Source organism: Zonotrichia leucophrys, chromosome 5 (assembly GCF_028769735.1).
Source record: "Zonotrichia leucophrys gambelii isolate GWCS_2022_RI chromosome 5, RI_Zleu_2.0, whole genome shotgun sequence".
Taxonomy (NCBI): Eukaryota; Metazoa; Chordata; class Aves; order Passeriformes; family Passerellidae; genus Zonotrichia; species Zonotrichia leucophrys.
The window spans coordinates 1,081,178-1,108,378 of record NC_088175.1 but is presented as its reverse complement, the minus strand read 5'-3'; the positions used below and the strand labels follow the sequence as shown (position 1 = coordinate 1,108,378).

The window sequence follows — 27,201 nt, the reverse complement described above, 5'->3', positions numbered from 1 at the left end:
AAGGAAAGGGGATGGAAGCAGTAGCAATAAAATACATCTGACAAGTATTACACACATACTCTTTTCAGTCACCAGAATGCTCCATCTTTGACAAACGTAAAATCCTGCTTTATCAGTGTCTGGAAGAATGCACTCATTTCAATTTAAATCACTGCCACTATAGTAAAGACCAGTTTGAAGAGGCAGTTAAGTGAAGGCAAAGGATTTATTCATAGGATCCCAGAATGGCTTGGGTTGGAAGGCACCTTCCAGACCATCCTGTTCCAAACCCCTGCCATGGGCAGGGACACCTTTCACTAGAACAGGATGCTCAGAGCTCCATCCAGCCTGGCCTGGAACACCTTCAGGGATGGGGCAGCCACAGCTCCTTGTCAAGAATTTCTTGCTAATGTCTAATCTAAACATGCCCTCTGTTTACAACCATGGTCCTGTCACTGTCTGCCTGTATAAAAAGTCCCTCTCCTTTTCATTATTCCAAAGTGATAACCCTGTATCCTCCTTAGATCTAAAAATCTGGCTTTTAAAGCATCCTGATCAGCTAGGAAAAGCCCAAAGCATGCCATCAATGATTGCATTGTCAAGATAAATCAAATTATTGAGAAAACAAACACTAGCCAACATGCACCAGCCCTGCAAATGTTTCAAATGAATGATTTTTTACAGTATAAATCACACACGTTACCTTTCATCACAATAGGAAAATTTCATATCCAGACTGTGACGACTGAGGAACGTTTTACTGTCCAGGGGGACCTCAATGTTTGATGGGTGAGGAATAGGTTCACAGATCAACACCAGGCAGGTCATGGGAGGCTTTTTGTAGCCACAGTGGGTCTGGTTCCCACACGTGTCGTACACACGGATGTGGCCAGTGCAGTGCAGCACCTGCAGGGAAGTTGGGGTTTGGAAAGAAACAAGGTTTGCTCTGGCAGAAAACACAATCCTATTCCCACCAGCACACCCAGAGCCAAGTCCTTCCCCACCCCACCCCTCAAGGGAGGGCTGGAGGAGAGCAGTGTCCTCCTCCTCACCCCACACTGCTGGGATGGGTTCACAGCCCAGCTCCTTCCTCAGCAACAGCAGCCATTGCTGCATTTCTGTGAACACCTCTCCAGTCACTGTAATGACACCTCTGATGAGCAGCTGCCTCAGCAAAAGGCATCCACAATTTAAATCTTAAAGTTATGGTAATAGTAGAAACCCCCATTTTAGATATTCTGCAGAGCTGATGACAGAGATCAAACACATTCTTCAATAGACAGGAACTTTTGCATTTTGTGGGGTTTTCTTTTAACCATTCTGAAGCAGAAATAGTTCACAGAGAGCAGCAAAGAAGTTGTTTGATCCAGAATAATCAAATTCAAATCATAAAAGAGAACTGTGAGCCATAATCCACTGGATACAGTAAAAGGTTACTTTGTCCAGAGGAGAAAATGCATTCACTGCAGAAAGTTATCAGGCTGGCCTCTTTTTGTTCCAACTGTTACAAAAGGGAGAGCCAGCAGCTTCAAAAGAATGGCATTGAAGTCCTTCAGAGAGACCTCAACTATCACATTTTCAGTGACAAATCAAAAGAAATCAGGGATCAGCATAAGTGATGTCAAGTACTTTTTTCCCAGAGAAGGCTTTATGCAAACATATTTGGTAATTATAATTGTTTGTAAGTAAATGACCTCTAATTTAAAATGGAAAATTCATTAAAAGAGTTTTGAAAAACTAATTTTAAAACATTGTTTCAGTTACTTCTGTGATGTAGTCAGCATTAAAATTCAGCATAATGAAGCAGAATTATTAAATTATAAAGTACTTAGTGAAATTCAAGCTCGTTACATGAAGCAAAAATGTTGAAATACAGTGTTATGACATCTGAAGAGGAAGCTGCCAAACTATGCAAATATTTCTTTGCATTAGTTACCTTCCATGTAGCAGACTTTATATTCACTGTTCTTCCCCTGCTAGTCAGTGTGCACTTCATTCTGAGAAAAAAGCTGCGCTCCGTGTTCTGCTCTTTGCCCTTTTTCACAGGACCTAGCAGAAGCAAAAGCAAACCAATTCTTAAAACACTTGGATCATCTTCCAAAGCCATTAAAAAACCTCCACAAACATGTTATAGAAGTCTAAGACTAAGGGAAAACCCAAAAAATAAACAAAGAAAATTCATACTTTTAATAGTACTTCTAATAATGGTATTTTTTAGAGTAAGTCTTACTATCAAGTAGATTAAAAAAACCAAGAACCTGAAGTTTCATAGAGTTTTAGAATGGATTGGGTTGGAACTGACCTTAAGAAACTGTCTTGTTCCAGCCCTCCTGCCATGGGCAGGGACACTTTCCACTATCCCAGGCTGCTCCAAGCCCCATCCAAGCTGGCCTGGAGCACTGCCAGGGATCCAGGGGCAGCCACAGCTCCTGTGGGCACCCTGTGCCAGGGCCTCAGCACCCTCAGTGGGAAGAATTCCTCCCCAAAAATCACCTAACCCTGCCCTCTGTCAGGGAAGCCATTCCCCCTGTCCTGTCACTCCAGGCCCTTGTCCAAAGTCTCTTTCCAGCTCTCCTGGAGCCCTTTTAGGTACAGGAAGGGACTCAAAGATGTCCCCAGAGCCATTTCTTTTCCAGAGAGAACAAACCCAGCCCTCTCTCAGTCTGTCCTCACAGGAGAGGCTTTTGATGCAGCCCAGTTTCAATAATTTAAGATCAGGATTGTGTTTGTAGCCAACTCCACACTCCCAGATTTCAGGAAAGAGAGACCAATTGGAAATTTAATATATATTAAAATTGTAACAGAGGAGAAGAAAAACATATGTAGAATAAGAAGCCTTGTTGAGGTGGTTTCCACTGAAATGCATCAGTAATTCACTATGAGGAGGTTCCAACCAAGCACCTTTTGAGCTCGTTGCTCCTCAGGACTGCAAGTTTTTAAATTCAAGACTAACAGCTCAGCTGTTTCTATGCATCCAAGTATTTCCACGGTGATTTACACTCTTGGAGTAAACAGGGACCAAGTTTTTAAACACATTATTAACATTCTTGGGAGGAAAAAGTTGAGAAACCCTAATACAAATCAATATTGGCAGCACTTATTTTTCCCTTGCTACCAGCAGGCTTTAAGCGAAGTTTCTGCCAGTACAGAGGAGAACCTTGCAGAGCCAATTACAAGTTATGCTCTTGTGGGCAAAGAAAATGTAAATGATGCTATCAGGAGAGCTGCATCAGCTCACAATGTGTGCAAGGAGGAAATGCAGCTGCCAGGAGAAGGAGCAGTGGAAGAGCCAGTTTGCTGAGGCTTGCTGAAGAGCAAGGACCAAATCGTGGCAGAGGGAGAAGTTTAGAACACATGAGCTCACTTCTGGTACAAGTTTATACAATAATTTGCTCTCATCCTCCACAGACAATAGTAGCTATGAAATTCTTCATGGTGGCTTGCACTGCAGTCAAAATTCATTAGAAAAATGTTAAAGCCTCTATGCAAACTTATTTATTGCTTCTAGCAGAAGCAAAGACTAAGGGCTCAAGCATATTTTATGCTACCTTAAAATAACCTTGATAATGGAGGAAGTGGAGGAGAAACTAAAGCAGAATTCACAAAAGCAGCAAAAATTTATTTAATTCAGTAAGTTTTAAGAGTTAAACCAATCTAGAAATTGATAGCTGAAGATCACACAACATTACTGTTACCAAGTCCTGATGCATGTGGCTCTGCTTCTAGAAGCAGCTGCAAAAGATGGAGCAACTTTCAAGTCTGATTCAGCACCAGACATTATTTTTTAAAATGGCCAGCTTTGAAAGTTTAAAAAGCAGCTTCATAAAATGAGAATGCAGTTCTGTTTCTGCCAATTGCATTTATATTCACTTGCACTTGTACAGTCCCAAAGGGGAATATTTAATACTCAATTCAAAACCAAAATAATTCCACTGATGTAAGAGCTGCAGTAGAAGGCAACCTGGGAATACCAATAAATATAAAAATGTACTATTACTACTGTAATTCAGACTTCTGTCTGCCAACGTCATTTGCAAAACAGCTTTTGTAATAATGGTTTCCAGACATCTGATTCCAGGCTGGCCAATTTAGACATGCTTGAGATGGTTTGCATGAAACTCAGTGATAGGACATTTTTAAGAATAAGCTTTTGCAACAAAAGCAGGTTTTTAACACTGCTTTAGGGAAATTGCTCCCCCACCCCCAAGATTTATTACTGTATTCCAAAAGGGGAGGCAGGGGAGAGTCTCATCTAGCCTTAGAAACATTCTAAGGGCAGACAAATTTACAAAATGCTTACAAAATCAAAGTCAGGCCCTTAATGCTATGGCATCTTATCATGCCCTTTCCACTGAATTAAACAGGATGGCAACATAAGACTTAAACAAAATTTACAGTGCCACAAGAAAGCAGAGGTCAGGTTTATTAATTTATCCCTATCTGAATTCAGAGTCCGTATAAACCTCATTTGATGAAAGAGAAAGCAGAGGTCAGATTTTAGGCTTCTAACTACCGAGTAAAGCAGATTTGTTTGGAGACATGCAGGCTGCCAAGTCTTTATAGCCTTTATCAAATCTTTAGAAGACATAAAAGCTGTAATTCGTGGGTAATTGTTAAATTTCAAAGCACACAGCACTGTAAACACGGTGTTCTGGTCTCTCAGATGGAGAAAAGAGCCAGAAATCTGTGAAAAGATACCAATTTCATGCACCAATTAAAAGGTGCAGAGAAGCATCAACCCCAAAGCCCTTTTTTGGGCTGTTTAAGTATTCCCAGATCAGCATCTTGGTGTCCTAAAATTTAAATACAGTATTTTCTTTTTGTCTCAGGTATACCACCACAGCTTGCTGGAAGAAAGCATTTCTTCTCAGCTGTCCTGTAAAGGCAAGGCCAGACCAAGACAAATGCACCAACTGAGCTTCTCTATGTCCCTCTACAGAAATTGCTTAAAATCATTCTCATTCAACCTACCTCTAATTTTATTTCTGTAGGCACTTATTCTTTCAACCCTCAAAACCTCAATTTTAGTAATTAATTTTGTTAGATTAAAAAAAATCATATTTCTTCTATAATTAGGATATAACCAAAACATTTTGGTGATTCCTATTGTTAAGTGTCTCTCAACAAGGTGTAATTTAAGATTTAAGAAATAAAAACATATTAGCTTTTGAACTCAACACCACTTCCTGGTAGATATCCAACTGTATTAATGCCAACAGAAACTATCCATAAGTAAATTAAATTAATTTTTTTTCTTTTTCTCACCATTTCTGTGTGTAAGCATTTCTCTCAGCTCCTCGTGGTCACATGGATGAGTGAAATCAAATACACTGTGCCCCGTCAACTCAAACTGCAAAAATGAACAGGAACATGGGTGTTTAACTTCACACACACAAAAACGGAGCAGCTTTTTGAAATAGTCTTAGGAAATGTCAGTATTTCACCTGAGTGAGTCCCATACACTTGTTCACGTTTTCAGACATGTAAATCATGTCCCCATCTTCAGACAGAACCATGACAAAGCCATCAAGAGCTTTCAAGTAGAAACAGTTCAGTTCCTTCTCCATTTTGGCTTCTGTCTCCAGCTCACCTGCAAGCAGCCACACATTTCTGTTTAAGCAAACACCAGCCATTCTTCACTTACCAGCAGGAATGACTTCTGGCACCAGTCTGCAAGGAGTCAATCTTGCAGGACCATCAAAGCCAGTATAACTCATTTAGATAAATGATCAGTTCAATTCTTCAAGCTCTAGTAAAGGTATCAGAAATCACAGAAAATCAGAGTGAGTAACCCTCTGTGCTGTTATGTATTAACCAATGAAACTTCCACCTTAACGAAAAGGTCTATGTGGCTAAAAATTTATTACCCATCTCAAAAAGGCATTCTAAACTTCTCTCAGGGGCTTTCTGGGAGAGTTTTCCAAGTCTGGCTACTGAAGTTACTCCTCCACACAGCAGAGGCAGACATGCATGAGCACAAATAACCAGCACACTGCCCATGGCAGGCTATCAGCCACAGGCTACACCCTGACTCAGATATTCCTGCAGTTGGAGCTGCAGACACAACACATCCTCAGCTGACTTCACCTTCAGAGGAGCACACCACACAAACACAATTTACAAAACTATTCCTTGCAGTTTATTTTAAGGAGACACAACTATACTTAGCTCAGTCAACCTTGAACCAAGTACCTACAGTCAAGAAAGCACAGCTGGAAAAAACAAGTTTAGAGGGGAAAAATGTTTAAATGAAGGAATTTAACTTTGGAGAAGGGTCAGATAAGACTGAAAAGGGCACTATAGCTGTGATGAGACAACCAGGATCACCAGAATAGAAAGGGAAAAAATGAAATCCATAGAACAGTGGATTTTTCCTGAATCATTGCTAACAGCTGATTTCTCCCACCCTCCCAGAACAAGAACACATCTAACAACACATTCATTTATTTTACTGCTGCCAGCCCTTACAAACGCTCCTCCTCAATATCCCTCCCAGAGGGTGCCACGTGTGCCTTACCAGCATCCAGCAGCTTCCTCATGCGCAGGTAGCTGATGGTGAGCCTCATGATGGAGGCCTTGTCCAGGTGGGCACTGACAGTGTGGGGCAGGGGCAGCTGGTGAGCCAGCTCATAGAACACCTCCGACTCCTTGCTCCTCCTGCACCGCGCTGCGTCCCGAGACTTCTCTTTCCTCCGTTCTGAGCTAATCCTAGAGAAACAAAGCTTTGGGTTATACAGGGCACTGAGCTCTCTGGGATGTGTGGCTTTGAAACTAAGTTGCCCACCAGCCAACTAGAAGTTAAAGAATGTAAAGATTCAGTTTAAAAGTGCAAGTGTAACTCTTTGTATCAACTTCTGCCCCCTGCCAGAACTAAATTCAAAGCCACAGTCTTCCAACGAGATCAGTTCTTCAAAGAGACACTTCCATACTCAGAACCTATGGATCTGTGCAAAAGTCCTTTTTAGTTAGCACACACCTTGTGAGAGGCACCACAAATTACAGAGCAAAACAATTCACGAGCTAATGGTCCCTGGGACATAATGAACCAGATTCAAAGAATCAGAGAATGGTTTGGCTTGGAAGTGACCTTCAAGATCAACCAGTTCCAACCCTCCTGCCGTGAGCAGGGACAGCTTCCACCATCCCAGCTTGCTCAGAGCCCCATCCAGCCTGCCTGGAACACTGCAATGGGGCAGCCACAGCTGCTCTGGGCAAGCTGTGCCAGGGCCTCCCCACCCTCAGAGTTTCCCAATATCTCACCTGTATCTCCTCTCTTCAGTGTTAGCAAAAATATACCCAAAAAACACATTTTCAGTCCTTTACCTGCTGTGCTACCCACAGTGGCCAAAACCTTGCTTAGTTTGTGCAGAAACACAGGTGTGACAATACTGTGTTGGATGTGTCAGAGTCTCTTCTCCCAGCCTGGCAACCGAAGGAGTCAGAATTTTTCTGTTCTGGTTTTCAAGGTTGTTTATTTTCTGCTATCTATAACATTCTTTCCCTGACCTGCTGAGGTCTGTTCAGCAGGTCAGTCTGTGGCACACTGCCCACCTTCAGGGTGGTATTGTCTTTTTATACTAAAAACTACATGTATTTTATTTACAATTCTTTTCCAATACCTATCACCTATGTTAGACAGTGAGCTTCTACTCTAAACCAATCCAAAATGCCACCATCACCCAGAAGATGGAGGCTAGGAAGAAGGAGAAAGAAGGACAAGGCACAAATTCCTCCATCTTGGGACCCTGAGCCCCCATTCTAAAAACCCCAAAATTCTACTTTTCACCCTGTGACAAATTAACTATCATTATACTTAAACTTTTGTGGCTTATAAATCCTCATATAACATTGGTAATTTTTTCCATGGGGCAAAATCAAAGGCACAGGCTCTGTGCCAAGGTCTCTGATCCCCCTGGCAGGGACTCAAGCCATCCAGCACAGCCAGAGGAATGTCATGGGTTCCAACAAGAACCCTTCCTGCTTATCCCATACCCTGAGTGGTGCCTTTTCAGCCTCCAAATCCTGACCCTTCAAGCCCATCCAACAAATTACAGAGCAGGTAATTTCCAGCTCAATGCTCCAGCATGATGGATCATGCACACTCTCCAAGTTCTTCCTTTTTTACCATCCTTACAAACAGGTCAGACAAGCAAGGGGACTCATTTAACATCAGATATGCTGCTTTTCAAGCAATCCAGAAAGTCCCTTCCCCAAAATCATTCTAAGAGTGAATCATGGAATCATCATTCTCCAAAAAAGCCCCTTCCAGAGTCTCCCCTGCACTGCAAAACAATACCTCATTCTCCTTCCAGTGCCTCTGTAGACCTGCCTCACCCAGAACATGAGGTAAAGAGCAGCTCATCAAGGGAAAGCACTGAAACAGTTAAGCCTGTGAGTAACAGGGAGAATTCCCCCTTTTCCCAACACCCACACCAGGTCACTTCTGCCTCATGCATTTGGTCAGATGAGTTTTGAACTAAACATTTTCACACAGGAGCTACAAATTTTTTCACACATGCAAAGAACTCAGTGGTGCTGTGATCCCTGAGGAAATAAATGTGCTTTTATTTTTAAATTAACAATACAAAACCACACACTATTATTGTATTAAAGTTTTCTTTTTATGCATTTAAATCTTCTGAAGGCATCCTGTCTTCATTTTGTATTCACCTGAGATATAAAAGGCAGCTGCAGTTTGGGAATTACTTTTTTTAAGATTTCACAAGACTTAAAAGCCATCTACTACCACTGCCAAGTTCACATTGCTAAGTCTGAGGATCTGTGCAAAAGTCCTCTTTAGTTAGCACACATCTTGTGAGAGGCACCACAAATTACAGAGCAAAACAATTCACCAGCTAATGATCCCTGGGACATAATGAACCAGATTCAAAGAATCAGAGAATGGTTTGGCTTGGAAGTGACCTTCAAGATCAACCAGTTCCAACCCTCCTGCCGTGAGCAGGGACAGCTTCCACCATCCCAGCTTGCTCAGAGCCCCATCCAGCCTGCCTGGAACACTGCAATGGGGCAGCCACAGCTGCTCTGGGCAAGCTGTGCCAGGGCCTCACCACCCTCAGAGTTTCCCAATATCTCACCTGTATCTCCTCTCTTCAGTGTTAGCAAAAACATACCCAAAAAACACATTTTCAGTCCTTTACCTGTTGTGGTACCCACAGTAGCAAAAACCTTGCTTAGTTTGTGCAGAAACACAGATGTGACAATACTGTGTTGGATGTTGGAAGCACAAATGCCTTGACACATGGGGGAAGTTTAATAATCCATGAAAAATACAGAATAAGCTATCAGAATCTCTTTTACAATTACCTTCCTTTCTACTAACTTGGTAAAACTGTGTGCCATGCCCACCATCCTCTCCTCCTACTCCTGCCACTGCCAGCAGAGAAGAACTATTTCTGTGGAATGAGAAACATTAATGGATTGACATAATAGTAATAAAGATCTTTGGAAAACTAACTTGTGGGAATTATAGTTCTAAAAAACTCTGCATACACAATAGTCCCATTGATTCCTGTGAATACAAACCCATGTCCCTCAGAAGGGCAGCCTAAAATATCTGACAATATTTCCCCACATTGCAGATTTCTTCACATTGAATTTCCCTATGACAACAGTGTTCCTGTTGTAGTGATGGATATCTTGGTCTGAGCAGCTTGAGGCTCCTGACATACAGGTATATCTGGAAATAGCCATTACGAAAAGTCTGACCTTTAACAATACTGCAAAAATATTTTAGCTATTTAACCTGACTGGTTAATATTTATTACTGAAGACAGACCTCAAGTACCTTTTCTCTTGGTGGAAAACTAAGAGTGGAGAGAAAAAAATCACTTGGATTCTCTTTGTCCTTTTTCTTGAACCACAGATTTCACTGTAATTCTATTTTGCCAAAGGTATTTCAAGGTAACTGTCGTGGTTTAACCCCAGCCCACAAGTGAGCACCACAAAGCTCTCTGCTCACTACCTGTCCCACCCTTGTGGCATGGGGAGGAAAACTGCAGTGAAGGTAAAACCCATGGGTCAACTTAAAAACAGTTTAAAAATTGAAACAAATAATAATTGCAGTGACAAGGGATACAATAAAGGAAGAAACAAGACTCAAGAGAGACAAGTGATGCTCGATGCAATTGCTCACTCACCCTCTGACTGATGCCCAGCCTGTCCCAGAGCAGGGACCAGCACCTCCCAGCCACCTCTCCCAGCTCACTCTGAGCTTTGGAATGTCTGTTTGGTCAGTCCAGGCCAGCTGTCCTGGCTGTGTCCCCTCCTGCCTTCCTGTGCCCCTCCTCACTGGCACAGCAAGGGAAACTGAGAGTCCTTAACTCTGGGAAAGCACTGTGCAACAACAGCTAAACCTCAGTGTGCTGTCAGCATTATTCTCCAAAACAGCCCTGCACCAACTGCTAGGAAGAAAATTAACTCCATCCCAGCTGAAACTGTAACAGCAGCACAAGAAATTCTGTTGCCTTAGACAGATTCACCTTTACAATTTTGATATTTTTTAGCCACTCATTCAAGAGCCCTTCACAGGCAAAATGTTCATCCTACAACAAAAACTCAAGAGAGAATTACTGGAAGTAAATGGCTGAATCCACCCAGATTGCTGCAGCTTTGTCACTGTTTCCTTTACAACTGCAGACACTTTTAAGTTAAAACTCCCCTGCTTTGGCAATCAAGCTGAGCACTTCAAGTCCACAGGTTTGTCAGGCTTGTGTGAATCACACAGGGCACTCAAGAGATGAAAACAGACAATAACCTCACAAGTTGGGATTTCAGCCCTTGTATTTTCTTTCTGACAGCCTAATGTTCTTGAACATATTTTGGGTGGTTTCCAGATTTTGGCCCGGTTTTAGCACCCTTGGCAGCAGCCTTCAGCAGGAACAGTCAAAACTTCTCCCAGCCATTGAATTATTAATTACCAACTGAAACGCTGCTCAAATCCAGCCCATAGTGCTTTCTGTTAAAAATTAATCCCAGAGTAAGATCATCAAGTGCTGCCAGCTGGAGCTGATGGGCAAAACCCAAGGAAAAGGGGATGTTGGAACCACTCAGTGCTGCCTGAGTGGCAGCATCTCCTCTCCCTTTTACTACATGTTTCCTTTCTAGAAAGGCTGCTACTATAGATAGATGTTTAAACTGTACAGCACAACAGTTGGCTATTTTTAGCTGCTATTTAAACCTAAGCTGTAACCAATCTGAGTAAAACCCAGCCATTTAAATAGGAAGATTAACTACCAGCTTCAAAGAGCGTTTCTTTAATGGATCAAATTAATAGGGAAAAGGTCTTTCACAAATGAGGTTTAATTACCAAGTGAAGTCATTGTTGCCTCAACATTGAGATGCCACCAAACAAAAAAAAAAAATTCTTTGCTATTGCAACTACTCAAAGCTTTGTTACAATTGCATAAAGTAAATTAAACAACACACATCAGCATGTGTAGCTGCTCACAATTTTCTGTGTAGTCAATTAAATGACACTGAATTCCTGTAAAGAAAACCTATTTCCAAAGTGAGCACTCTCCTCACCAGAGGGGAAGGAAAGGGAGCTCAGGGAAGGAGATTTGAAACAGTGAGATGTGAAGTGCCACAAAATCAGTTTAAACAAATCATATCACTTCTCTTATCTGTTCTTTTTGAGCTGCCCCCATGTAAAGTTCATGATCTCAATAGAAAGATCATTCTGCAGAAAAGGAGAATTTAAAACAATTTAAACATTCTCCATTTGAAACAAACCCCAAACTTCAGAGCTGTACTGCAGCCTTCTGCTCTCAGTCTGACAGGAAACAAAAACACCTCAAGAGCCTGAAGAAAACCTCAGCTGCTGAGTGGATTATACATGCAATGAAAATATCAGAAATGCCCGTGCTGGACAGGAAATTGCATGCATTTGCAGGTCTGATTTTTCCTGCACAATTTCAGTGCCAGACATTAATTTGCATTTTGTATTTCTACCAGAGAATACAGAAGCAGAGAATCATAAGCATGTTATCCATGAGAGCTCACTGAAAGCAGTTTCACTGACCCCTTCAAACCCAATAGCACTTCTTATATATAAGAGATGTTTATTTGCAATAGCTGAATAAAATCTGAGCTCCAGAAGATATTTCAGTTACAGACCAGAGCAAAAGGGTATTTCACAAACAGGACTCACTGCAGCTGAACCAAGAGCTCAGCTGAAGGATATAACCCAGACTCCCACTCCTTGCCTCAAATCACAGAATAGAAACAAAATTGTACAGCGACATTTGCCCAAGAGCCTTGAGAGCAAACACACCAGCAGCAACCCCGTGCCACCAGGCACAGATGTTAAAATTGGCCTCTCTGCTGAGTGTGCAGCTCCTGTCCCCATGGTCACACAAACCATGTGGGCCACAGCACCTCCCAAATATCACATCAATCCCCAAACCAGCCCAAAGACCCCTCCACAGCAAATTCCTACAAGTGAGCCCCCAATTCTCTAAATGCAGCCCCAATTTTTCACCTCCTTGACTGAAAAATAATCAATCACCACATATAAGTTGGCCTGTTCCTCCTTATTTACCAATGGCAAATAGACAAAAACAAAACAAAACACCCACAAAAAAAAAACCAAAAAAAACACCAAACGAAAAAACACCAACCCTGGAAAATACCACCCGTAACTGGTAAATTTTGGTTGAAGATACTTAGATAAAAAATGGTCAATGGACAGAACTTAAAATGTGTAGCAGTCAACTTTGTGTCCTTCTAGCTTTTAAAATCACCACCCAGTATAAGAAAATTTTTATACTGTGTACATATTATTTGATTTTTAAAAAAAAATTAAAATCAAGAGGTTTCCTTTATTTCACTTTGCTATGGGCACAGATTTTTCTCCCATTCAAATTTACTATTTCTCTAATCAGGTACATTTTACTCTAGAGGTGTTTTCAGTTCCCATGTAAAATAACTTGTGCATGATTAATTAACTCAGGCTCATCTTTCTCGATACAGGTTGTGAGAACATTATAAAATATAAACATCTTCCAATAGCAATTCACATTTTTCTCTTTAAATTTGCTTTCTTCAAGCAAGTGACTTTGTATTTATCATATTATTTGTTCCTGAAGTTTCATAGATATATACATTGTAGAAAACAAGAAATCCTAATTATTAATGTGTTTCAAATCTGGTAACATCTTCTTGAGCTTTAACTAGTTTTTAGTTCTGCCATTAATTGCCACCATTTGCCAGTAAAAGATTCAAATAATATTTCCATGCAAGTACCAATCTCTCCTCTCAGACTGTAAAATTACTCTAGGAAACACCTGGCTTAGAAATGGAGTCACAAAAACTATATCCACTATAATACAGCTTCATTTTTTTTTCTTCATCCCACCAAAAAGAGATGTAAATATTACAACACAGCAATATACTAAAAGTATATGGCATCAGGATGGTGTTGGACCTGTAGAAAGTAGAACTTTAGAAAGCAGACCTGCAAGCGGTCTCACGTTTAATTTTAAGGCTGAATGCATTCCTGAGGTTGGTATAAAACTTGGTCACCTTTCCAGGCCCAGCCTAAGCAAGGTGTTTCTGGCAGCACAGCTGAACAGGACACAGGGGCAGCTCCTGGTTTGCAGCCATACCCAGAATAACCAGTTGTGTCCATGTGGAGAGCACATGGCTCAGCCCTGGGCTTGTCCCACCAGCCACCCTCACCTACAGCCAGAGTGTCAGGACAAAATTTACTCTCCTGACTGTGCTGAGTACACATTCACTTTTGTTTGTAAGATGTGTGTTTTGTCCAGAGCTGCTAGCCATGATACTTGCTAAATTATTCCTCAGTGGAAAGGAGAAGCTAAAACAGTGGAACTGCTCTATTGACAACTTCATATAAAAAACTGGTTTATAGTTTTTACCACTCAAATCCAGTTATTTAGGTATAGGGGACCTCAGGAGCTGATCAGCTTCAATAAGGAGGGACAGAGCTGCAGTGTCAGCACCATCTATCAGGCCCTGAGACAGACCCACACCAACATGGCCCCGAGAGCCCCATTCCCTCTCCCTCCCAGCCCTGCAGTGACACACTTGTCTGTCCTGACCAGCAGCCCAGACTGTCCAGCCCTCAGCAGGCAAACTTTTTCCAAATTGCTTGGGAGGGGTGCTCCTTCCTCCTATTGCAGCCCCACAGAATTACTGCAGTCTCTCACTGCCAGTTCTCTATGGGTTGGAGTTATTGCTTTGACCCACCTTGCTCTGACGTGATTTCCTGTTAAAGTATTATTGCTTTATGGCCAATTTTATTTACTAGTTCTTATGTTCTAGTCTGTGTAGAGAGTTCTTGTGAAGGAAAAAAAAAAACCCCACACCCAAACCTTGTGTGTAATCAGAAGCATGTGATTATACAGAAGAAAGTCTTGCCCTTCATGAATTAATGAACATCACAGCCCACTAATCCAGCTCAGGAAAAGAACTCAGAAATTCCTTACATACAGTATGAATGTTCAAAAGAGATTTAACTGCAGAAACTAATGTCATATCCAAGCAGAAACGACACCACAAAAATCATTCCTTTGTGTATTTCTTTCTAACACAGCAATTCAAACCATTTTCTACACATGAGGATAGTTACAGGCACTTCCCATAGCCTGACTACCACCAAAACAAACCCCTAACTGATAAAACTCTAACAAATCAGGAGAGCAGGCAGGCAGCTCAGCCTGGATTAGCCACAGCAGCACAAATGCTCTGAAAGCCAGCAGTGTTTGCAAAATGAGAGAGGGAGAGGCAGCGAGAGGAGACTCTCTCAGCTCACCTAGAGAAGCCTTCCCCCACAAATCCAGATAAACACCCATCCCACAGACAAAGCCCAGCACAGAGCCAGCAGCACAGCCCTAATGGCCTGAACCCACCGCAGCACCACCCTGACAAGCCCATCCATCACCTGCATTTGGCCTTGGATTGACCTGAAACCCCAACTACCTCCCCACACAGAAATGTAAGAAGGGAAAAGCTTCAATATTGTCATTTCTAATTTAGATCATGGTGAAGTGACTCTATCATGTCTTACTATACAGTGTAACCCACACAGAGTTTACCTTTGCATTGTAATATACTGGTTTAAAATAACCACATGGCATACAGTGGTGGCATATAAGATTTTTTTTTTTCAGCTAAGTTATTTGGCTTTTTCTTGAATATTTTTTCCTTAATTAGTTGTGCTTTACCCTTCAGGATTAAAGGTACATGGTAGTAAAATTGTGTTTATTATTACAGAAAAATCAGAGCTATTCAAAAGAGATATCTGAACACAGGCTTGACAGAACTAGACACTAAGTGCTCTCCTCCCTTCAGCCCTTCTGCTTTTGCTTCTATCAAGATCACAAAAAATGATGCAAAACATATCCCCAAGATATCTGTCAGGCTTTCAGTAAACAATGTTTTAGCTAAGAACTGGTCTACCTTCAGACAGATGCAGACTCTTGATAAAGTAACTAATTTTAGTCTAAATCGTGGCATTAAAATGTATCTTCTGTTTTGTTCACTGCATTTTGTTTTCAAGATTGGAGGCTGGACATTTTCCCTCATTGCTTCCATCCAAGTTTCATCCCTTCACCTCAAGTTCCTCAACTGCCTTCAGTTAATAGCGTATTTTGAAATCAAAGGTTTTTAAGAACAGGGGGGAAAAATAGCAGAAGAGATATCAAGTTTTATTTTTCTCTGTGAATAAAGAGCAGACCACAAAGCAGTCAAGAGAAACATTTACAACAATAGCTAGGACAAAAAGCCTGCAGCAATGTCAGCTCAGCATCCAATAGACTCAATAGGGTGCAAGGAAAAAGTCCTTTTTGAAGGACTGAGCACCAAAATTCCCATCCCCAGCTAAACCATTCCTTTCTTTAGTTTTGCTAGTGGAGGCTGCAGCCTTTATATCTGATGTGGATTACTTTATGTCCTCCAAAGGAGGTGAACAAGAAGCAAACATAAGGAGGTAAGCCTTTAATAACTCCCTTTCTATCATAACAGTCATTTACTATTCTCATTTGTGAGCAAAAACAGGAGGCTTGGCCTCAAATCCTTTAGCTTCTTGAAATGCACACATTTCCATAAAGTGACATCAGTCTAGTTTTGGTTTAGGATTGACAATGAAAGAACTCATTCTGGTAAAAAAACAGGTCATCTTTTCCAGGTAACATTTCCAGGATTATTACATATCAAGTCAAAATGTTTATTAAATTAGTTGCTTGGTAAAACCTTCCACTGTTGTAATTATAATCAGTGCTGCTGATTCAGTATCCTCAATTCTTCACTTGAAGTTCAGGCTCTATTTCAATGCAGTGAGTTAAAAGATTTGTTGTAACATTTCTCAAAATGCTTAAGGAGCATTCATTGACACCAAATTAAACAGAAGCTGCACAGTATCTCTGCTAACACACACATTTAAGCTTTGGTGTCTTTAAGGAACTACAGTGGACCATCCTGAAGCACCAGTTCTTCTCCAGTGCCAGCAAAGCCATTTTGAATTTCTTGCTACTAAAACATCTCAAGCTTTTAAAGGGCTACATTTCTGTACTAGCCCCAGTGTTATCAGACTTCAACAGGGAGAAAGGACAGATGATGCCCATAATGAAACTGCTCTTTATCAATGCACTTTCTCTGAGTTCTCAAACCCAACGCCAGGGCTGGAATGAACAGGCACAGCTTCAACCCAGGCTGTGGCTCCACATCAAAGAACCCTCATGTTCATCACCTACATAAACTGCATTCACAAAATACATATTCTGGCATGCATTCACTTCATTCCATGCTCCTAATGATTTCAGAATGTAATTTTGGTAGAGATTTTTATTCCAAGCTAAATAGCAGAGACTCAGAAGAGAAAAACCTCAACAGGCTTCATGTCCAATGGTGATTTGGAAACTTGTATCTTCCTTGAATTTTCAGTCACTAAAGTGCAAAGGCTCATCCTCTCTCCTGTAGTCTCCAGCATCACAAAACCTCCCTGTCTGTCCCATTTCAGAGCAGCCCTCAGTGGAAAACTCAGATTCTCCTGCATTCTCTTCCATCCCCTCTAACACAAAGGAAATTTCTCAGGAGAGGCTCAAATTCTCAGACTTTCTCAAATTCAAAAGGCAAAGGGCTGTTATAACATGAACAGATGATTAAGGTCCAAGTTCTTTCCATGCATTACCTAGGTGGTTTTTCTGAGGCATGTAAACACCTGTCCATATAACTGTGTGTGTGAAGATAAAAGGTGCAATAATCTGGAACATTCCTTCCTTTTGGACACCAGTTTACTAGGAACAGGTATGGGTTACTGTGCCTTCTTGTAAAGCTCTTGCAAGATTTGTTTTTGTTTTGAATCTGCTTGTTTTTTAAAGAACACATCTTGTAATTCAATTGGTATTTGCATCTCCTTGGAAGTACCATCAGGAAAAGCTTGATGCTCTTGTACACCACCACTAAACCATGTGGGATTCCCTCCTGGCTTTACTTAGCCATGCAAACTCTACAACCAGGTAAAACTTACTTTGTTGGAATGTCCTAACACCAAAGCTCTTTAGGAATAAATCAATACTGCCAAATTCTCTTTGATAGTGAAAAAAAAAAAAAAAATTTTTAAAAATCAGCAGCTTCTGTCATTCAATGTCCCCTTTAATATCAAAAATCTCATGTGAGCCTATTTGAAATCCAGTATATTACTATTGAGCAACATGAACACATCCAAGAATTCACTCCAGTGTCACACAGGCTCAGCAAGAGTCCTCCAGGCTCCCAGGCTGGAACCACACCAACAGGAACACGCACAATCTTAGGGGTTTTGGGTTTACACTGCAACATCACTGACATTTGACAACGTTATTAATATTTATTGACTAATTGTTTTTTATTCCACTTCACCATCAGCAATCAGAGTCTTGGAGCCAGACACAAACTCGAGGCATTATAGTTCAAGGACAGGGAGGAATAAAGTCTACAGCTGCTTGCACAAGGTGCAGGGGAGAAGCAATCACCTGCAGGGGAATTCACGCATGGCACCCGTGACAGCAGCGTGGTCTCCTCTGGTGGCAGCAGCAGGACAGCGTGGCACAGCTCCTCAAGGCTCACTAAGGGCATGCCACCTTAGCCTAACCCAGGTAAACCCTTGATGGGCACTTCTGATAAGAGAGAAACCAACCAGCAGATGGGGATGGCAATTAAATGAGAGAATAAAATCGATTATCCACTTCACACCTCCACCTTTAAACCAACAGTTGACTTAAGTGCCACACTTAGGATGCTGATAAGAGCGTGAAGCTACATTTGTTACCCCCTACACCTTCCAAAAGTGGTCCAGCATGTGCCTCCAGGAAAGGAAAAGCTTTTCAACAGAAGGTTGAATTGCTAGAAAAGCCTGAAAGGGTTTCAAAGAAAAACCTCTCACTATCACATCACCGTGTTACAGATCCCCGACAACCTGGACCATCACAGCTGCAGCAGCTCTCTTAGCTAAGCATGGACTGGTTATTGGTATTTCAGGCACCCCAACCAAGAGACCCAGACTGCAGACACTGTGTTTTAAAGGGCAAAGCAAGCATGACTGTAAACAAAAACCAGAAAACCCTCCTGCTGCTTCCATCAGCTCACTGACAAATTATCAGACATTCACTGATAAATGGAACCAAAGCACGAGCAGAGCAAAATTATGGAAAATTTCTGCAATAAGCAAATCCTCCACAGCTGTTCTTCCCTGATTTTCGGTGCCTTGATGATGAAGAAGACGGGCAGTAGCACTATGCTGTCCCCTTCATCTTTAGTGGGCACTGAAAAACCAGTTCTGGTCATTTTTGTTAAAGGAATTCACAAAACTTTTCATGTTTGAGGCAGTGCAAAGAACAGACAACACAGGTAAGTTGTATGGCAAGGCAAACAATCCAGAAAAATCCAGAAAGCAGAAAAACCACTGTTCTGTGAGCCAGAAACCACTGAGCCTTCCCCATACCTGTGGGGAGACTCTACAGGAGATTTACTGAAAGATTCCTCCTCTTCTTACAGCCCGGATTACACAAAAGGGTTTTGTATTCACTTTCGACTCCAGCAAGGGTGGCTCAGTTCCCCCAGCGCTGAGAGAAATTACCAGACAAAAGCGGCGGCACAGACAATCCTAAAGACCTCACACAGGTTTGAGAATAAACAGGGGCAGCCACTGCCCCTCAGAGCCATCAGCACAGGGTACAGCCTTCTCAAACCGATTCTGGAGCTGGACTTCGGTGGCAAAAATCCAGCAGGAAACCCCATGTCTTCCAAATCATCCCCTTTAGACACTAAGAAAATAAGTTTCAAGGCCCAACTCTGAGAAAGCGAGAAGCTGAAGTTCTTCTGCAAGGCACTCATATTAATTTTATTATTAATTTTCACTGGCTTATACCATCTTAAAACCCAGACTGAATACTCCAGAAACCACTCATTTTTATTTCACACCTATGGCATTAGAATATGTATTTTATGCTATAAAGACTTACAGCACACTAGAAAAATGAATCTGGGTTAGCTACCAGCTGCAAGCCACTACCAAAGTAAGGACTAACCCATAACCCTAAATGGCTCATTGACTTAAAAAGGCACCAAAATTCCTCTGCTAATAGTGCCATGCCACAGCACAGACCTGAAGAAAAGCTTTTCATTGCATCAGCCATCTGCACGCTGGAGTTTGCTAAAAGAATATTGAGGAAAATCTCACACTTCTCACCAAAACCTTAAATGTGGCTCAAATGAGAGTCAATGATGAGCACACAAAGCTCCCAACAACTCTGTTTCACCCACTCCACGCACTGAAACGCTGTCCTTGCAGCACCTGGGGGAAATCCCAGGAGCACATCAAAGTGATACAACTACTGAAGAATGGCTAAAACCCAAATAATTCAGTATCTAATCATGGTGCTGATACTTGATTTCTTAGGGAGTCTTGACCCCTCTGCATATATGAGAAGCTTGGAACCACATCAGAAAATGGACTCAACAGGCCAGTAGAAAAACCCACACCTCCAGATACTGCTGTGACCAAATTTCACTTTAAAGACTAAGACAAACTCGGGCAAATTCCATATTTTCTGAATCTCACAGCATATAATTAAGTAAACAACAAGCTTTACATTAACTATCAAGAGATAAACACTATCCACATACAAGCAGAGGGAGAGGCAAGGAATAAAAGAATCTTAACCCATGCCAAAATTGAGGTGTACTGTATATACAATTAGCCAAAGTTTTATCATCAAAGATGATAAAGAACAGGACATAAAGGACTTCTCCCTTCAAGGTATCCTGAATATGGACACTATTAAACCTAAACCCTACAAAAACAACCCAGCTTTTTGAGAAATGCTTGATATTTCCATGAAGCTCTCTGCTGAGCTCACATCCTTCCTTTTTTTGCTTAGCCATCTTCACTCAAGTGTACATCCACAGCCCCCAGGATGAATGTACCACAGACACAGCTTTATGTTTTCCATTAAAACCCTACAACAGGAGTAAGGGGAATATCCCTTTATAAGAAACATTCCCGACTTTGAACTTTGTCTGCAGGAAACAGAAAACAACAAATTCTCTTTCTTAAGCTCTGCCTTTAGGAAGGAAGGATAAGCTTTGCATACTCATTCTTGCATTCTGAAGAAAGCAGATTACATCCAGGATAAGGGAATTTCAATAATAAAAAAAAATAAAAGTCCTCCAGTGGGGCAGAACGGTAAGTAAAAAATAACAAATGCTCAAGGGCAAAAGAAAAACTAAAAAGACAAAAAAAATACCAATAAGAAACAACAATTAAAAAAAAAGTATCGGGAAACAAGTCTCAAAGCCCCTTTCCCAGACTTGCCACTAAATTAGGGCATCAGAGCAAAGCGCAGATTAATCATTTTGGTTGCAACATTTTCTCACAGGCTTCCCAAGAGCCATCCGGCAGAGCAGAGCAGCCGGAGGCCGAGTGCCACCCCGGGGTGCCCCCGTGTCGGGATTTCTCTGCACCCAGAGCCGCTTCTCCCCCACCGCAGCCCGGCCGCGGCTCCCAGGGCGCTCCAAGGCAGCCGGTGCTGTCCGGGCGCTCCCGGTGCCGGTGTTCCCGGAGCTCCCCGCTCGGCACAAAGCTCACCATCCATTTTACAACCCGCCCACGGCTCCTTCCCGACACAACTTACACGCTGTAACACTCAGAGCGCTTAACCTGCTCAGATGACCCTCGCATACAAGGGCAGGCAAAACCCATCTCGAAGAATTAAAAGCCGAGAAAAGGTATCGATAGCCATATAAACAAGCCTTCTGCAGATGGCGAAGAAGGCAATTAATCCCCCCACAAAGCCCCACCGCCGGGACCGGCTCACCCGAGCCCCCCGGCTCCTTAAACTTCACCGCCTAACAAAGGCTTTTAAGGCTTTTATTCCCCCCCCTCTCCTCTAATTTGCGCTTACAATCCTCGGTGAATTATTCATACTTCTCAACTCACATTGTCCATCCGCTCCCCCTCCCCACTCCTCTTACACCTCCCCAACGCGACTTTTGGGGATTTTTTTATTTAAAGCTTAATATCTCCAGATAGCGAACCGGCCCTTTTCCGCACAAAGCCGGGGCACGGCGGGTTCGGAGCGCGCCGGGCACGGGGCACGATCAATCCCTGCCCGCTCATTTCCCGGAGCGGAGCAGCCCCCGGCTCGCTCCCCGGCACCGCGGCCGACACCGGGCACCTCACCCCCGGCCCCGCCGCCAGCCCCGAGCCCCGGCCCGCTCCCCCCGCCGACAAAATGGCGACGTGGACGAGAAGGAGAAGGAGGAATGGAAGAGCGGAGCGCTCCGCGGGCCGGGGGAGCGCGGGGAGGGCAGAGGGGAAGAGGCCGAGGAGGGGGTGGCGGTAACAAAGCAGGGGGCGGCGGGGGCCGGCAGCAGCGAGCGGGGGAGAGGCGGGGGGCGGGCGGCGCGGCATCGGTACCTCTTCTTGTCGGTGACGCCGCCGGGGCTGTCCATGGCGGCGGGATGGCTTCTCCTCCTCCCGCCGGCTCCCTGGATGCGAGGCGGCCGCGGCTCCGATGGCCGCCAAGGGGCGCGGAGAGATGGCGGCGCTGGCCGGGTCTGGGGCCGCGCGGGCTCAGAGCATCGGGGCACAGGCTGCGGGAGGTGCGGGCGCGGCGGCGGCGGGCGCGGCGCGGGGCCCGCGCTGCGCCAGTGAGGAGCGGCGGCGCGGCCCGGCCCCTGCGCGCGGGGTCAGCTGAGCGCTCAGCTGGGCGGGGGCCGGCGCCTCACGTGCGGCGCTGCGTGCGGGGCGGGCCCGGGCACGGCCGGCCCCACAACGCCGGCCCCACAGCAGCCTCCCCATAGCGCCGGCCGCACAACACCAGCCCCGTAGCGCTGGCCTCACAGTGCCCGCCGGCGGGGGCTCGTCCCGGCCCAGTCCTGCCCGGTTCAGCCCAGCTCGGCCCGGCCGGCCCTACATCGGCCCCACAGCACCGGCCCCACAGCGCCAGCCGGGGGAGCTAGTCCCAGCCTAGCCCAGTCCAGCCCGGTTCGGCTCGGCTCGGCTCGACCTGGCCCGCTCCGCTCCGAGCACCGCCCGCGCGGATCCTGCCACAGATCACACCCCCGTGGGCACAGCGCCAGGAGCTAGTCCTTTCTTTATCTCCTTTTTTCCTTTCTCATATAACTTTGTTCGATGCTTGACTCTGCTGCCTCTCCCAAAGGTGTCGTAGTAGAATAAAAACCCAGTATGTTTAGAGTCATCGAGGTTGGAAGAGACCTTTCAGATCATCCAGTTCAAACATCCACCTAGACTGCCCCTAACCCACATCCCCCAGCACCTCTTAAACACCTCCAGGGACGGGGATTCCAGCACCAGCCTATTCCAATGCCTGACCATCCTAACAGAGACATTTTTATTTTTTGTGTTATCTAATCTGGATCTCCCCTGTCTTGCCTTAAGAGCATGTCCTCCTGTCCTGCCACGGCAGCAGAGACCTCCCTACAGCCTCCTCTCTGTGAGTTTTAGATAGTGATGAAGCCCCCCCGAGACTCCTCTTCTTCAGACGAAGCAAACCCAACTCCCACAGCCACTCCTCACAAGACATTTTCTAGTCCATTTCCAGTTAAAGGGTTCAGAACCTCACATTAATTAAAGGGAGCAGTCAGCTCCACAGCCAGGCAGCCCAAAGGGGGAACTGACAGGTAATTAAGCACATTTCGAGCAAGTTTTACAACTTCCCAAACCAAACCCAAGAGCAGAGCCAGGAGGTTGGACCAGGGCTGTGCCAAGGCACTGTGACCCGTCTGCCTTCCTTCCCTGCTACCCACCCAGGCTGGCCCAGATCCAATGCCATCACCCCAGTGCCTGTGCCCATTTTTCCTCTCCCTGCTCCCCCCATGGCAATCCTGGCCTCAGGCACTGCTCCCGTGAGAGCCCCAGGAGCTCCTGCTAACCACTGTCCAGGAGGGGCTGGACAGTGTTCACCTGGCACTGACATGGCCACATAGGCGAGTGGCCTCCTGGATCAGGAGCCAGGATGCAGCCATGGGAGAGCAAGGAGAGGAAAACTGGGGCAGAGCACACACATTTAAGGTTAAAAGCCTTAGTTCTGTCAGGGTCATGTATGGGTGAGCACTCTGGGGAGGCAGGAAAGGCACAGTTCCAGGTGGAGTGACCCCACAGAGCTCAGGGGTTCCTTTACATCTTCTGGGTTCCCACTAGCAAGGACTTCAAGTGACCATCTGGCGCTGAACCTTAGGAGACTATTCAGTTTGCAGCTCAGCAGTAATGATACCTTTAAAAAAAAGCAGCTTTGACAGGCATAAGTGACATTCTTTAGCTGCTGTGTGCACGTGTGGTGACATAACACCTGCAGGGCAAAGTAGATGGTGCTTCAGTGCTGCACCTTCCTAACACTTTTGGTGAGGATTCCCAACTCCAGGTAACAAGCAGTTGGTTTAGGCATACAGTCATTGGTGTTCTGTGTTTGGGGGAGTTATTATTATTATTTTTTTACTTAGAAGAAGAAAAAACAGTGACTGTGACATTTGTTAGCAATCACAAGGAGTTCCTGTATGAAAAGGATTGTTTCTGCCCACAGCAGTCAGATATATGGAAGAGGCACAGGTGCTTCTGACTACTTTTATTCCATCAAGGTTTTTCTATCCAAACACAGACAAAGCCCAGCTCTGCTTTGCTTATGAGCTGCGACAACACAATAGCCCGTGGCAGTGTGGCTGTGAACTACTGATATTTCTGTTTTGTGCTCACTGGAGCCTCGAGAAGAAAAACAATCTAAGCAAGACTCAACCTCAAGTGTCTTGCATAAGTACCAAGAAGCCCTCCCCAAGGGCTCACAGACAACTTTATCTTTCAAAATGAAGTTTAGGCAGCTCAAACATAGGAAGAAACTCAGTTGTGCACTGCAGCTGAGCAGGGTTTTTTAGTCTGTTCACAGAATAACAGCCCCTAGAGAATTTTCTAGTTAAATGGGAAGGAATCTCCTGGTGGGTGCAGAAATGACAAGGCCAGCTCAGTGCCACCTTCCCCACCAGAGCCCCTGGAAGGCATCTGGGGAGTTTTGGTAGTGAAGTGGTGATAACAGAGGTACTTCCCATGCCTTAGAGGAGGCTGGTGCAACTCAGAGCAGCCCTTGCAGCTTCTCTAATCTCTCAGACTGAGGTTGAAGTGGTTCCTGGTGAGCCTGGCACACTTGAAAGTGAAAGCCTCTTCTTTACTTTGACTGCAATCTCAGTGCCCTTCAAAGACCAAGAGGCACTTGATGCGGTCTGGACCAGGGGCTGCTGAGTTGTAACCTACAGAACCCACCTTACCCTACCCAGCAAGATATTATTTCCACTCTTGTCATCCTTTGAATGACAATTTTAGTGCCTATAAGAATGGACGGTTTAGGATTCACTTGTGCACCTTTATTACTGCTATCCAAATTCACATAATGTGCAATACATCAAAAGGGTTTCTCGTTGAGTATTCTTAAATAAGGTTCTGCTCGTTTTAAATCGCTTGGACACAACAGCTCAAGATGTGATGGTGACCCCTGAATAAAAATCACTGGAGAAAAATCCCAGTCCACACTTTGCTAATGCTTGTCAAATGATTATTCAAAGATATCAGACTTCCCAGCATGAACTGTCTGGGGAGCTGTGAGTAAGTGTTGTGGTCTCCTTACGAGACGCATTTCTTTCATGCCAAACATGCTTACCCCGAGCTCATCATAAAGAATAATGCTTCAAAACCCAACTGTGTTTCAGAAGGGTTTTAGTGGAAACTTGTTCTGCAATTAAGCATTTCATACTGTAGCAGTTCTTGAGAGATGTTAAGCAAATGCTCTCCCTCACACACATCCTTCCCTTTAATAAACTTTTGCGTCACTCCTCTAATAGCCTGCATTTACACTTTCTTTCCCGCTTTCCCAGTGGCTGATAACAGAAACTTATTCCAGTATATGATGCCTTAGTCACTTTTCTTGACCTTTATTGCTGCTCTAAGTTCACACTCACGCTTACGTTAGAGCACTTCCTGAGCACAATGGTGTTTGCATATGACTAATTAGGGCAAATGCTCAAGCTGATGAGTCAGCAAACGGCTCGGGAGGGCAGCGGCAGCGGCTCGGCAGCAGAACGAGTCGGGGTGAAGATGGGAGAAGTGCTCCTGCCTCTGCCTTCGGATCTGTTTGCTGATGGAAACAGCTCTGTCACCGTCATGGGCTCTGTAGGCATTTACCAAATGCATCCCCATCGATAACGACTGGCAGAGCTGATTTCGGTGGGAAGAAGTCAGGGATTTAATTAAGGATTTTACCTCCCAAGAGCACTCACCATTTCTGAGCAGGGACTCACCGCGTAGGCAGAGGGTGTTAAAGAGAAGCTCCATGTGTCTCTCTGGAGCCGGCAGCTCACATCACAGGGGATGTCATAAACAACCTGCCCTCAGCACTGGCTTTCCTGGGCTTTGGCTTCATTGTCCAGCCCCCTGTGATGCCTTGAGAGGCTACCTAGAGCCTAGAGACTATACACTGTTAAAACAATACAATATTTATAAATATTTATTTAAAAAGTCTTCAAAGGATACACTTTGGGCAGTACAAGAGTCCAGCCAAGACTCTACCCAAGATGGACATCGTCTCACAAGTTTTCAAAACTTTTATAAGTTTTGGTCCATTTACATATTGAGCTTAATTGTCCAATTACAGATTCAGGTTATGAAGTCCCATCCTCCCAGATTGCTCTCCTCAATTCCCTGTTGTTTACACTTTTGGGGCTGAAGCTGCAATGGTGTCCTTGGTTCTCAGACTGGAAAAGGATTGTTTTTTCTAACAGTGAAGAGATCTTGCTAACAATTTTTATGAAGTTCAGAGCTATATACTAATGCAGTACAGAATCTGAAAAATATGAAAGCTAAAACTTAAGGCATCACCTACGTGTAGGAAATTAACACTCACTGGTTCAGCAATTGAGCTGTAATGAAGGGTACATTCTAGTTTATCAATACTTGACAAAAAAATTTGTCTTGCACACAGCACCACTGTGCTGGCAGAGAATACCACAAGGTCTCAAATGCTGTGCAGACCCAGGGCTCTGTAACACTGGCTAATAGTTGTTACTACAACTTACTGTGCTTAACAGTACAAGAACCTGAGAGCTCTGGTGGTCAACTCATTTCACAATAGAAAAATGAACTGAAATTTGAATCTAATTCAAACCAAACCATTGGCATTGGAAGCCTAATGCTGCTGTTTCTCAAATCTGAAATACTTTCTGAAACGAGAGTATACGTGATGGGAGACACAATCTCCCTTTGGCAACTGCTGTTTCCTCTTTTCTAACCTCAGTGCTTCTTTCCTTCTTGTGCCAAGATCTTGTTTATTTTTCCTTTTGCATCTACACAATCCCCATTTTTTAAACTATGACCACCTCTTAAACCATGCTTGGGACAGTGTACACTTAGCCATTTGGAAATACTCTCTGGACTGTTGTACACAGGTACCCCAATATGGTAACAAATTCTGCAGTGTAATAAAGGCACTATGTCCTATTTAGTGCAATTAGATTTGGGGAAGGATTTTCTACCCTTGAAAGGAGTTTAACAGATGAAAGTGTAAGGCAAGCAGACACTCAGCAGGCTACACTGTACAATTTCACCAGTTGGCTGCATCCTGCCTATCCCAGGTCCCTCCTGAGCAGATACTGCCAATTGTACAGTGGTTTTCCTGATGTGGACAAAAAACAGCATGGAATTTT

General features: G+C 43.9%; 1 protein-coding gene across 1 annotated transcript in view; it reads right to left on the bottom strand.

Annotated features, from left to right (window-relative positions):
• Window positions 1–22,166, bottom strand: part of HIF1A (hypoxia inducible factor 1 subunit alpha) — a 31,640-nt gene extending 9,474 nt beyond the window's left edge. The window contains exons 1-6 of the mRNA XM_064713456.1: window positions 21,917–22,166; window positions 6,497–6,687; window positions 5,424–5,569; window positions 5,245–5,329; window positions 1,916–2,028; window positions 683–885 (exon numbers count right to left, since the gene is read on the bottom strand). Of these exons, the coding sequence (XP_064569526.1) occupies window positions 683–885; window positions 1,916–2,028; window positions 5,245–5,329; window positions 5,424–5,569; window positions 6,497–6,687; window positions 21,917–21,951 (773 nt within the window). The 5' untranslated portion in view covers window positions 21,952–22,166. The remainder of the gene's footprint in view (window positions 1–682; window positions 886–1,915; window positions 2,029–5,244; window positions 5,330–5,423; window positions 5,570–6,496; window positions 6,688–21,916) is intronic.
• Window positions 22,167–27,201: the final 5,035 nt, after the last annotated feature.